This window comes from Lissotriton helveticus, chromosome 10 (genome assembly GCF_964261635.1).
Source record: "Lissotriton helveticus chromosome 10, aLisHel1.1, whole genome shotgun sequence".
Classification (NCBI taxonomy): domain Eukaryota; kingdom Metazoa; phylum Chordata; class Amphibia; order Caudata; family Salamandridae; genus Lissotriton; species Lissotriton helveticus.
The window spans coordinates 386,110,081-386,123,652 of record NC_136071.1 but is presented as its reverse complement, the minus strand read 5'-3'; the positions used below and the strand labels follow the sequence as shown (position 1 = coordinate 386,123,652).

The following is a 13,572-nucleotide window of genomic DNA, read 5'->3' as shown; positions in this document are numbered from 1 at the left end:
GGAAATACCCTCTACGCCGGAACCACAGCCAAACTGCAGAAAAAACTCTAACGCATCCAAAACGCCTCCGCCAGACTCATACTGGACATCCCCCGTCAAGCTCGCATCTCCGGCTTCCCGTCAACAAAAGAATAACTTTCCGGCTCCTTACCCACGCACGGCCCTCTACGACCTAGGACCTGAATGCCTCAACACGCGACTGTCCTTCTACACACCCAACCGACAACTAAGATCATCCAATCAAGCCCTCGCCACAATCCCGCGCATCCATAGGTCCACCATGGGAGGAAGATCCTTCTCCTACTTAGCGGCCAAGACCTGGAATTCTCTCCCCACTCACCTCCGCCTTACACAGAACCACCTCTCCTTCAGAAAGCAGTTAAAAACCTGGCTATTCGATAAGTAATTTACCTACACACACCACCACACACACCACCACACACACCACCACCACACACACCACCACACACACCACCACACACACCACCACACACACCACCACACACACCACCACACACACCACCACACACACCACCACACACACCACCACACACACCACCACACACACCACCACACACACCACCACACACACCACCACACACACCACCACACACACCACCACACACACCACCACACACACCACCACACACACCACCACACACACCACCACACACACCACCACACACACCACCACACACACCACCACACACACCACCACACACACACACTACACACCCCCAACCACCCCCCCAACCACCCCCCCAACCACCCCCCCAACCACCCCCCCAACCACCCCCCCAACCACCCCCCCAACCACCCCCCCAACCACACCCCCCAACCACACCCCCCAACCACACCCCCCAACCACACCCCCAACCACACCCCCAACCACACCCCCCCAACCACACCCCCCCAACCACACCCCCCCAACCACACACCTATCTATGTCGCCCTCACCCTATCTATATGTCTGTCGCCCTCACTCTGTCTGTCGCCGCCACAGCATCACTCTGTGCAACTATTCAACAACAACTGGTTCAAATATGTTCTCTCAATGTTTCAAGCTTTATTACAAATGTCACAAAAATATGTTAATATTTCACTTCTGTTCTTGGATTTTCGTCACAAAATACACTGAACATAATCTTCACAAAAGTTATTTACTAAAGTTTAAGCTATTGCCATTATAAATTACAATAACTTTTATTTAAGTATTATGTGAAAAAATTAAAAGCCATTGTTATTTGCAATATCAGTACATCTAAGTCACGTAAATACTAAACATGTTGCATTACAAATGCTATAGCTGTCACATTTGCAAAAATTAAAAGTATTGGCATTGTAAATGACAAAGCTATTCATTTAGCTATTTTCAAAACCAACACATAAATAAAAAATTTGTCATTTACAAGACCAATAGCTCAACCTTTCCTAATGCGAGACCTATTGCATTGCAAATGCTTGTTTATATATATATATATTGTTCGTACCTGCATTTTGCTTGATTACTGTAACATCTCACTACAGTCCTAATTAGTGCCAATGTCTCCTGCAGGGCCCTTTTCATCCGTCCATTCATGTTGCTGTTGGATGAACCAACAAATCACCTAGATCTGGATGCATGTGTGTGGCTTGAAGAGGAACTTCGCTCGTAAGTATAATCATCTTATGTTTTGTATACTATGGAGACTGTTAAATCGTGCAAATCATATGTGCCTTCAGTAGAGCGATGCAGTGACATGGTAACATGGTATTCCAGCGCGAGTGTTATCTCCGCAGCGCTTGTGTTCTGAGGCAGTCTCTGCTCGATTTTAATGACCCGTTTTTGTATTTGTTTTTAAATTACTTTGATAGTTTTTCCCCTGGTCTTACCTGCCTGGCCTCGCATACCCTCATCTCTGCCACCTCACCTGCACTGTATTTTTTTTTTTTTTTTTTTCAAAAACCTTTATTTGAGCAAGCATAGAAAAATACAAGAATGGGCCTACAACCTCACTGGCTGGCCGCTAATAATAAGGCACAAGGCATGAATTAGAAATGTACACCCGTGGTCAGGTACAAATCCAGCACAAAGCATTACTCCCCACATGTCACAGAGCATTTTGAATTTTTATTTTATACAAAAAGCAAAACAAACACTAAAAAGGCGAATGCATGGTAATTAAGGTCAGCCCAAAGAACGGAGGGGATGGTCCACGAACAGGAGAACATACCCAGAGCCCTGAGGCTTCAACAAGGTCGGGGGGGAAGGGGAGCAGCGGGGAGAATCGAAAATGCAAAAAACAGCATGAAAGGGTTCCGGGAACGCTCGCCTAGGGAGATAAGATAACCTCAGCAGTGCCTACAAGGGGAGGGGTACAGATATCCCCACGATATTCATTCCACTGGCCCCAAATCTTCGTCCACGCCCTGGGTCTGCCCCTGGCCACATAAACAGTCTTCTCACGAAACATGGACCAGTCCATGTTATCCTCCCATTTCGAGACCTCAGGGGGCCTGGAAGCGCCCCAGAGTTGCGCAACATCCCGTTTCGCAATCATGTAACCCAAGGTAGCCCATCTGGTCTGGGCCACAGAGTAGTCAGTGGGCTCCCACACATTCAACAGACATCGTCGAGGCTCCGGCCGCAGGGCCACACCAGTCACGTCAGTCATCACCTCAAGCACAGCAGTCCAGTAAGCCGCCACAACCGGGCACTCCCAGAGAATGTGTAAAAAGGTAGCACTCGACCCACAACCACGCTTACATAACCCATCCAAGGAAAAGCCCATCGTCACCAGACGTGGACCAGTGACATACACTCGATGAAGGATCTTAAGTTGAACCAAACGGAGACGGGCAGGAATGGCTACCTCCTTGGGAGAAGAGAGTGCCGATTGCCAATCTTCGTCGTCCAGTTCCAACCCATCGCTGACCCAAGCCTCCCGAAGTCGGGCCAATAAGTCCGCCCGATTATTGATCAGCTTCTTATAGATCAGGGAAATAGTGCTATCAGGCAGGTGCCCATCAAGGACACGATCTTCGAGGGGGGAAGACTCGGGCAGGGCCTCATCAGGAGTCAAAACTGAGGCGAGGGCGTGCCGGACCTGCAGATAACGAAAAAATTCCCTACCATTCAAACCATATTCCGCCTGGAGGGCCTGGAACGACTTCACACTACCTTTCGAGCATACATCACCCACCTTACAGATCCCAATCATATCCCAGCGGTCGAAACCCTTGGTAGACCAGAGACAGCCCAAACGTTCCGAGGCATAAAGCGGCGTCGCCAGCGTCAGTCCATCCTCCCATCCCAAACTCACATTCGCGGCTCGCCATACAGTTACTGCAATCCTGGATGGGCCCACAAGATGGCGCCCGGCTGATCGAGAATAAAGCGCTCTATTAAAGTCCCCACCCGGCAGCTGAAGTCTATCCATCTCGAACGCAGGATTCCGACCCGGTGAAAACATCACGTGATTAACAGCAGACAACTGGGAAGCCCAGTAATATCGCTTGATATCGGGGAGCGCCATGCCCCCGTCGTACCAAGGGATGGTGAGTTTCGCGAGGGCAATACGTGGACGCCCGTCCCAAATCAATTGCCTTTGAAGACTCTCGATCTCTCGGAAATAGGTCTTGGGGATTGCGTCATAGGAGTTCTGGAGCGCGTAAAGGAACCGCGGCAAGGACATCATTTTAAACAGGGCCGCCCTGCCCAGAGGAGACAAAGGAAGCTTACGCCAACGGGCCACATCCAGTCGCAATCTAAGCAAAGAGGGGGAAGGAGATTACGCTCAAAGCGGAGCGAGGAGTCCAACGTAATAAAGATCCCTAAATATTTGAAGCCAGACTGGACCACCTGGATAGGAAGTCTGCTCGGCAACGGGGGCAAAACACCCGAAAGAACATACACGCAGGACTTGGCCCAGTTAATAACGAGGCCTGAGTTGGCACCAAAGGAAGCAAGAACGTCAAATAAAACAGACAGAGATTTGCGCGGGGAGGTGAGATATAAAAGAATGTCGACCGCGTAAAGTGAAACGCGGTCCTCAAAGTCCGGAGACCAGCGAATCCCCTTGAGCGAAGGTTCCCACCGAAGCCAAGCAGCCAATGGTTCCAGGGCGTGTGCAAAAAGCAACGGAGACAAGGGGCATCCCTGACGGGTACCTCTACCAAGGGTGAAAGGAGCCGAAACCCTACCATTGACCACTACTTGTGCCAGAGGTTCCGCATATAATAACTTGATCCAACCAATAAACTCAGGCCCGAAACCAAATTTCTCAAGAGCCGCCCAAAGATAAGGCCATTCCACCGTGTCAAAAGCCATTGAGGCATCCAACGATGCCAAAATGGCCGGCTCCGTCAGAAGCCCCGCCCTCGCAATCGCGCCGTGAAGACGACGTAGGTTCAGAGCCGTGTTGCGATGCGGGATAAATCCGGATTGATCTGGATGGACCAAGCCACTAATGACCGTCAGGAGGCGGGACGCCAGGAGTTTCGCCAATACCTTGGGTTCAACATTTAGCAGGGATATGGGCCTGTAGGAGGAACAAAGATCTCGCGGTTTACCATCCTTGGGGATGACAACTATCGTGGCCAGTCGCTGATCATAAGGGAGAATACCCCGTTCCCGGGACTCTAAAAACATGGCGCGAAGATACGGAGCCACCCTGTCGGGACGCAATTTGTACAGTTCAATTGGCAACCCGTTCGGGCCCAATGCTTTGCCCGAACGGAGTGAACGGATGGCAGTAGCGATCTCATCAACAGTAAAGGGGGAGTCCAACGCCACACGATCCAAATCGGAAACACTGGGCAGAGCTATATCACGCAATAGAAGGCGAGAGTCAGCCACATCTCTCACAGACACAGGGGTATACACCACACGGAAGTACTCAGCAAAACGGTCAACTATTCCAATCGGGTCCGTCACACTCTCACCACTCAAAGACTGAATCACGGGTACCACACGATTAGCCCTCTCCTTCTTATCCAGCCATGCCAGCAATTTACCCGCTTTGTCACCCACATCATACAAACGTCCCTGTTGCTCCCGAAACATCACTTTAGCAGCATCTGTGACCATGGACTTATAGGCAAATTGTTTCAGACCCAGGGCGTGGAGTTTCGCAGACGTGACACCAGATTCCAAAGCATCCTCCAATGCAGAAATCTCTCCCTCAAGATCCACCACCTCTCTATTCCTCGCCCTCTTAGCTTCAACAATAAGGGAGAGGGCCTGCCCACGAATCACCGTCTTAAAGGCCTCCCATAGGGACACAGCTGAGGAAACAGACCCCTCGTTATCCAGAAAATACGCGTCCAAAGATTTAAGCAAAAGGCTGCGGGTCTCGGGGGAGGTAAGGTACCACGGATTGATGGGAGCCACCCGGCCCACCGCCTCCACTCCAACCTCAAAACGAAGCCAGAGCGGAGAGTGGTCAGAGATACCCCTGGGTAGGTGTACAATCTCACGCACCGCTGGCGACTGAGCCGCAGGCATCAGGAAATAATCCAGCCTAGACAGACTCCCATGGGCCCCAGAATGAAAGGTGTACTGAAGCTGAGTGGGGTGCAAAAGCCTCCAGCAATCCACCAAGCCAAAGGTATCCAAAAATCCACCCAACTACTGTTGGGCCGCAGGAGTATCTCTAGGGGGGTGGCGATCGTGGAGACCAGAGAACACCGAATTAAAATCACCAGCCAGAAAGAGAGTACTATCAGGGAGGTCCAACAAGACACGGCCCAAATCTGAAAAGGTAGAAGTCTGTAAGCCGGGGGCACATAAACAGTGAATAAGGAGAGGGCACGACCCTCATAGCGACCCACAAGGACAGCATACCGCCCCCGGTCATCCTGAATCACATCATCAATAGCTAGGGGGAGGGAAGCCCGAACAAGGATACCCACACCCCTAGAACCCGAGGTAAACCCCGAATGTGCCACGAGGCGATAGCCCCACCTATTCATTGCACGGCAAACATTGCCTACCAAATGAGTCTCCTGCAGGAAAACAATATCAGGAGATAAACGTCGTATACATTTCAACACCACACTTCGTTTGATACGATCTCCCAGACCGTTAACGTTCCACGAAACAAATCTCAACCCGCTACCCCCCATCCCACCCGACAAAGCCAAAACCCCCCACCAATGAGCATGACACCAGAAACATTTTCAAATACAGGATAAAGTCGCCTTGAAAACAGAACACACAAACAACAAACTTCCCGACCACCCTCCCCCCAAATAACAAGAAAACACCCCCCACCCTGCACCCCTGCAAAAAGCTAAAAAGCCACCCCAACCTGCAGTGTGCCTGTCGCCCAAGAACCCCTATTCTACACAAAGACCCCGGAGGAGGAAAGGCTCCGCCCCCCGATCAAGACCCATGACGAGAAAAAGAACATACATCAAACACATAAGCAGTAGAGGAACATAGGCATACACCCCTGGAAAAGTTATTCAAAACAAGGCACCAGGTATAGACGAAATGTTCAGCTCTCTACACCACCTTCAGCACCGCCCGGGTGGGCATCGGACTCAGTCTCAGGAGGTCGGCTAGGCAGGGAGTCCAGCCAGTCATTCACAGCATCCGGCCGATCAAAGAAGAAAGTTCGGTCATTATACTCAACCCGCAGCCTGGACGGAAAGAGCATAGAGTAACGCATCCCCATGTCCCTAAGACGCTTCTTGGCACCACGAAATCCCATCCGCTGCTTCTGGACCTGTTGGGAAAAGTCCGGATAAAAATTCACCGTGGCATTCTCAAAGGCCACCGGGCCCTTCACCCGCGAAGCCTGCAGGATAGCGTCCCGATCTCTATAGTGGAAAAGCTTCGCAACAATAGGTCTCGGCGGGGCGCCTGGCTTACCCTGGCCCCCCGGAACACGATGTGCATGCTCCACTGTGAAAAATTGACTAAGGCCAGATGGAGATAGGTGGTTCTGGATCAGGTCTTCAACCAGGAGATCAACCGAATGGGGTTCTGGGTTCTCCGGCACACCAACCACGCGAACATTACAGCGACGTGCCCTGTTCTCAAAGTCCTCCAAGCGCCGGGTCATGAAATTGTTCACCCTACGGAGATTGCCAATCTCCGTCTGTATCTCTGAGACGTCCGTCGTGAGGCTGGATGATTTGATATCCAATGACTTCACCTTTTCGTTCGTTTTGGAGAGATCGGCACGAATCAGATTCACCTCGATTGCCACAGTGTCAAGTTTGTGGGCCAAGGTTTCGTACTGTTGGCCTATTGACTCCCTCATGCCAGAAATGGCGCCCATGATGTCCTGCAAGGAGGGCTCCGTCGACGCATCCACTACGTGGTCAGACGCACTGGGACCGGGCAGGACAGCTCCGGGGGACCCCTTAGAGTGGGTATAACGGTCCATAACATTAGATTGGACCGGACCCCCGCGCAGAGGTGTCTTCGTCTTGCGCGTCTCCCGGTCCCCTCTGCCCGCCATTTTGAAGATGCGTCACAAGAAGATTCAGCAGGGTCAACGGACCGGGCACCAGAAATGGAGACCCCGGGACCAAAGGACCGCCAGAGGGGTATCACTAGGATAGAGGCAGCAAACGAGGAAAATAGTCCAGCCAAAGGCCCGACAGCCGACGTGTGTCCTGGCACCAGTTCTGGCCCGACCCTCTCACCAATGTCCCAGTCTGAGGCAGAATCGAAACCGAAACTTAAGAGGGGGACCCACCAGTCAAATCCCCCTGCCGTTGTTGTTCAACTCCAAGACGGCCACCGAACCTCACCCAGTCCCGGGCGCACCTCAAGGGCGGAGCCCAAAAGTTCAATTCACCATAACTCAGGCACCCGGTGTCCAAATCAATTTCTGAAAGGTCCAGGTAGATCAGCCCAACGTCCTCTATATAAATCCTCGCGAAAAATCAGGATTCATACAGGATATTATGCCGGGAGCGGCGGGGGTCCGGGGAGCGCTGTGCTCACGCGGCCATCTCGGATGCCCGCCAAGCTCCTCCTCACCTGCACTGTAATTCAGGAATTCCACCGCGTTTTGCGGGTCCTTCGCCCCTGACTCGTGGCGGCCATCTTAGGTGAGGGGGTCCCAGCGCGCCTGCAAGTCCTCTCTCCATTTCGTTAGGAGAGTACTTAGGTAGCCATGCTCACGCGCAGCGGTCACGCGCAGCAGGGACGCCGAACTGACGCCGGAGTTACGCCAGAGTTCAGCCCGTCTGTGCCCGTCCGGGCCCAGACGGGCTTAGGGCTGGTCCCTATGCAAGATCCATCGGAGTCATCACGTACGTGTATCAGGTATGGCAGGGAAGATCTCTTGTCACACCGGACTCTTCACCCGACCTCTTGTAAATATGCCCATGAAGGATTGCCACCATTTTTGTCGTGTAGGGCGTGCAGTGTGGGTCAGAAGACGATCTCCGCTAAATCAGCGCTCTCTATTGCGCTGCTGAACTGTCGGTTGTTGCCTAGCCACGCTATTGAGATTAATTCCCTGATACTGGACCACGAGCTGGATGTGTTATTCTTAACCGAGACTTGGCTCTCCTCCAGCTCGGGTCCCGATATAGTTAGAGCACTCCCCCCTGGCTATCTTATTTCACATCAGGACAGGCTTGCAGGGAGGGGAGGAGGAGCTGCTATCCTCTACAGGGACTCATTAGTCTGTAAGGTCCAGGAGGGAGGGGTGAGCGATTGTGAGAGCTATCAGTTCTCCCTTCGCCTATCCCATACCGCATCTATGGCGGGTTTGCTTATCTACCGCCCTCCAGGCGCCTTGGGAAATTTTCTCAATTCTCTCTTGGAAACTACTGCTCTTCTTGCCTCTTCCACGGGCAACTTCGTTATGTTAGGCGACCTTAATATTCACCTGGACGACCCTCTTAATCCCTTGGGAGTGGATTTGCTAGGTGACCTCAAAGTGTTTGGGATTCACCTGGCCAACTCGGGCGCTACTCATGATAAAGGCCACTTGCTGGACCCTATACTCTCCAACTCGGTGGGCCTTGGAGCATTTCCATCGTTGGCTCTACCCTGGACAGACCACTTTATGGTGCCTGCCCAGTGGCAGTTTGACATCTCAGCTGCCCCGGCCCCCAGGGCTTTTGTCTTGGACAGAGCCTGGTCTAGGCTCCCAGTGAATACATGGGTGGCACATTTGGAGGTGTCACGACCTCCCCCTGGGCCTAATCCGTGTGTGGCGGATGAGAACCTTAACGCCTGGCTTACCAACTCACTGGATGCTCTCCTTCCCAAAAAAAAACAACTTACGAAGGGGAAGAGAGTAGGATCCGCACCCTGGTATACACCTGAACTGAGAACGCTAAGGAAGGGCTGCAAGAGGCTGGAGCGGTCCTGGAGGAAAGACTGGAGCGAAACGAGCCGTAGAGAATACCGGGCGGCTCTTAGTACCTACAAGTCTGCCATTCGGGTAGCTAAAACTGGATTCTTTACGGAGAGAATTGGCTCTGCGGCCAACTCCTCGAAGGAATCGTTTAGGGTCATCAAAGAACTTTTGAAAGCTCCCGAACCTCAGGCCACTCACGAGGACCCACGTGAGAAATGCTCAGAGTTGGCCACTTTCTTTAAAACCAAAATTGATAACATCCTTGCTTCCCTTCCCCGGCTAACTGAGGATGTCTCCTCGAGTGACAGTCCAGGGTTTCAATCTGGGGTGCGACCTGTGGAGTTGGACTCTCTTGGTCCGGTTACTGTGGAAGAAGTCCTCACAGTGTTAACATCTTTGAAAAGTGGCTCCCCGAAAGATCCTGCCCCCATGAAATACCTGAAGCAGGTGGCCCATACCATCGGCGGGTCTGTGACGGACCTTATAAATCTGTCTCTTGCCCAAGGAGTAGTACCCCCCAGTTGGAAAGGTGCGGTTGTGAAGGCTCTTTTAAAGAAGCCTAACTTGGATCCAGCCGACCATGCCAATTTTAGGCCTATATCCCTGCTTCCCGGCATCAGTAAGGTGGCCGAGAAGCTGGTGAATAGCCGCCTTTCACGCTTCTTGGAGTCTAACGCCCTTTTGGGCAATTCTCAAACTGGGTTCCGTCCCGGTCAGGGGACCGATACCGCCCTGCTGGCAGTCGTGGAGAGTGCAAGGAGCATTTTGGATTCAGGGGGATCAGTGGCAGTGATCCTCCTGGACCTCAGTGCTGCCTTTGACACCGTAGACCATCAGGTGCTTCTCCAACGGCTGTCAGGGGTAGGGGTCTCCGGGGTGGCCCTCAAGTGGTTCGTCTCCTTTTTGGAAGGCCGGTCATTTGAGGTATGGGAAGGCCCTGAGAAATCATCCTCAGTACCTCTCCAGTGCGGTGTGCCACAGGGCTCTTCGTTGAGCCCTACTTTATTTAACACCTACATGGCCCCGCTGGAGAGTGTGGTACTGCCTCTGGGTATTAAGATCATCAGCTACGCTGATGATACCCAGCTGGTAGTAGGTCTCCCACAATCGACTCATCATCCCGACCGGTTGCACACATGCCTGGAGAAGATCTTTACATGGATGTGTAGCTCAGCCCTCAAGCTTAACGGCTCTAAGACGGAACTGATGCTGCTGGGGAATTCTTCACCTTCTTTTCCTCCTAGCAGCTGGCCCAGTTGTTTGGGACCCGTGCCCACACCTAAGCAGGAGATCAAGAGCCTCGGGGTGTGGCTCGAGCAGGACCTTTCCTTTAAAACACACGCGAAAAAGATCTCAGGCGTGTGTTTTGGCCTGCTCCGTTCAGCCCGGAAGATCCTACCTCTCCTGCCAGCAGCCTCTAGGAGGTTACTCATTCAGGGGCTTATCATCTCGCGGATGGACTTTAGTAATGTCCTATTTTTGGGTGCACCGGAATGTACACTAAACAAACTGCAGCAAGTGCAGAACGCGGCCGCCAGGCTTTTGACGGATGTCCCTAGGCGTCAGTCTGCTCGCCCGCACTAAAGGCGCTACATTGGCTCCCCGTCAGAGAGAGGGTTAAATTTAAGTCGCTTTGCATAGCCCACAAACTTTTACAGGGGAAAGGGCCACCTATCCTTGAGGATATGGTCCAAGCCTATAAGGCCCCCCGCTCTCTCCTCTCCGACCATCACCTGCTGCAGGTCAGGAGGGTGAGGAAAGAAAGAACTGGTGGAAGAAGATTTTCCATAAGGGTGGCCACCCTGTGGAATTCCCTCCCTCTGTACTTGCGTTCGGAAGCAAGTTTTTTACGTTTTCGTAAACTCTTGAAAACTTTTTTGTTTCCTGCCTGATTTCTTGTGCTGATGTGACGTTGCTTCCCTCTGGATAAGCGCGGGGATGCCTTATGGTAACCAGGCGCTATATTAAAATTCATAATAATAATAATAATAATAAAAGCAATAGTGGGTGTAGGAAGGTGGATACCTGACTATGGTTACCCCAGATTTTTTGCCCAGTGTTTAGCTGGTTTTCGACTTAGTTGGCCTGGGATCCTGCTAATCAGGGTCCCAGGCTGTCTGCTCTCTCTGTAAAATGGACTCCATGTACTTTTAGCGCTGCGAGGCCTCAGGGTAGTATATGCGCTATATAAATGTAATTTTCATTTCATTCATTTCTTTCATTTCTTTCATTTCATTTAATGTCATTTCATGTACCTTGGGTATATCTCCAATTGGATATTGGGTCACCTTATGAGCCCCTGTACAGTGTACTATAGGTACCCAGGGCATAGGTGCATCCAAGGCCTACCAGGGGCTGCAGCATATCTTTTGCCACCCATGGCTGGCCATCCAAACTGACACAACTGGCTGATCACTCAGCTGGGGCAAGGTCGTGTGATCACCCCTTGCTTAGATATAGTATACCCATGTCTAAACCTATATCTGGACACATATACACCTATAAGTCACTCCTATGGCAGGCCTTAACAATCCTTGAGGCAGAGTGCTTGGTTTTATGTGAGATGGTGCTCTAGCATGAGCTGAGCCTGTCTGCAGCTTTCGGAACCATGTCCTTATAGCTGTTCTAAGATATTGCCATACCATATACTCTTAAGTGCATTTTGAACCTCGCGGTTAAATGATATCTTTGGTTTGGCTTTATCTAAACATGTCGTGTAAGGTGTCATACGCTTTGGAATACTACCCCCTCGCCAGTCCTGGCGACGGGGGTAGCATTCCACCCTTCTAGAGGGAGAAGACATGTTACTTTCCTTAAACGCGGTTAAAACTAACCAGAGCCTCAGCATCACAAAATGGATGCTGCTGCCACAGACACAAGTCTGGCCTCTTGCTGCTGACCGAAACTCCGGCAGGGGAGGCCTGGACAAAAGGTTTCCTGTCACAGGGAGGTGTTATACCACCCCAGACAGGAGATAATGGATTGGGGCAGGGAGGGCTGAATGAAACTAGACACGCCTGGGGCACACAAGGTGTCCCATGCATAGCCCAGTTCAAACCGGTGCTGGGGCACTCCAGCCCCAGCTCTGGCGCGAAACTGAACACAGGGAAAGGGGTGTAACCACCCCCTTCCTGGGTCCCACCGATAGGAGGGACCTAGCAGGAGATCCAGCCCCTTGATTTGGAATAAAGGTAGGAGCTGTGCCCATAGACATTAGATCATCCTGACTGAAACTTTGAAACGAAACTCTGGACCCTTCGACATCCTACTCGATGTAGAAGACTGAAGAATCTTCCTTGTGGTCAAGGAGTGACCACCCTGCACAAGCAGGCACCACCAGCGCTCAAAGTTTTTCTTTGTTGTTGCTCCCGCCGGAGCTCGAACGACAGAGACCGACAAGAACCGGACTTCCAGACAGCCAACAGCCCGATCCACAGTCCCAGCAGAGCTGAGACCCGTGGAGGCGACGTGAGATGTGGGACGGCCATCTTGGAAAGCCAGCGAAGTGCTTCCTGTGCAGCTCCCGAGGCACCCTCGAAGCTGTGCATTGGGGATTGAGAAGCCCCAGCCCCGAGCAGCTTTTGCACCGAAGATCACCTCTCCACACTCATGGAGTGCTGCGTGGGGCCCTTTTGCATTTTCCTGCTCGACGCGTTGTCCGGTCACTTGCCCGTTGGCTAGTGGCCTCTGTGACGACGAACCTACGAATTTTCACTGCTGGTCTGGTTGCTCCAGACTGGCCCCTGCTCCCCTGAAAAGGAGCAGCCCATCAGACCTTCCCGGTCTGATCCAGAAGCCATCTCCGATTCCTGCGTGGGTTGCATTTGCCAAGGCCTGTTGACTCCGATTCGAGAACCGACAGCGAGAGCCTTCGTGGGACAGTCCGTGTCCACCTCCTGGTCATCGTCGATACTTCCTGGTCCACGTGGCAGCGGAGACGAGCTTCATAACATCACCTGATCGCAACCCGACATCGCCTGGTTCTTTCCTGGTTCCTTCCTGGTCACTGGCTAGTGACCCAGACTCTGTCCCCTCTGCTTTCAGGTACTCTACATCTTCGATCCACCCTTGGATCCAACCGGACTCTTCTCTCCAGGTCGCCTGCAGCATCTTTACCTCCAGGCTCCATAGAACTCCACGACGAAACCCGACACACTTTTGACACCTATGCCGCCGCTTCCTGTGGGTGAGGTAACAAGAGTACTCCGGTGCTCCTGTAGTGGTTTACACCTCTAGTGTCCTAGTTTTAAGTGGTTAA

At 52.0% G+C, this 13,572-nt stretch overlaps 1 protein-coding gene across 6 annotated transcripts in view; it reads left to right on the top strand.

Annotated features, from left to right (window-relative positions):
• The window catches only part of ABCF2 (ATP binding cassette subfamily F member 2), a 526,550-nt gene that overhangs the window by 103,395 nt on the left and 409,583 nt on the right, over nt 1–13,572 (top strand). For 3 of the 6 annotated variants that reach the window (XM_078662784.1, XM_078662785.1, XM_078662781.1), the window contains exon 6: nt 1,556–1,651. In XM_078662784.1, the coding sequence (XP_078518910.1) occupies nt 1,556–1,651 (96 nt within the window). Of the gene's footprint in view, nt 1–1,537; nt 1,652–13,572 lie in introns of all 6 variants that reach the window. The other 3 variants (XM_078662782.1, XM_078662783.1, XM_078662780.1) reach the window with 1 other exon arrangement.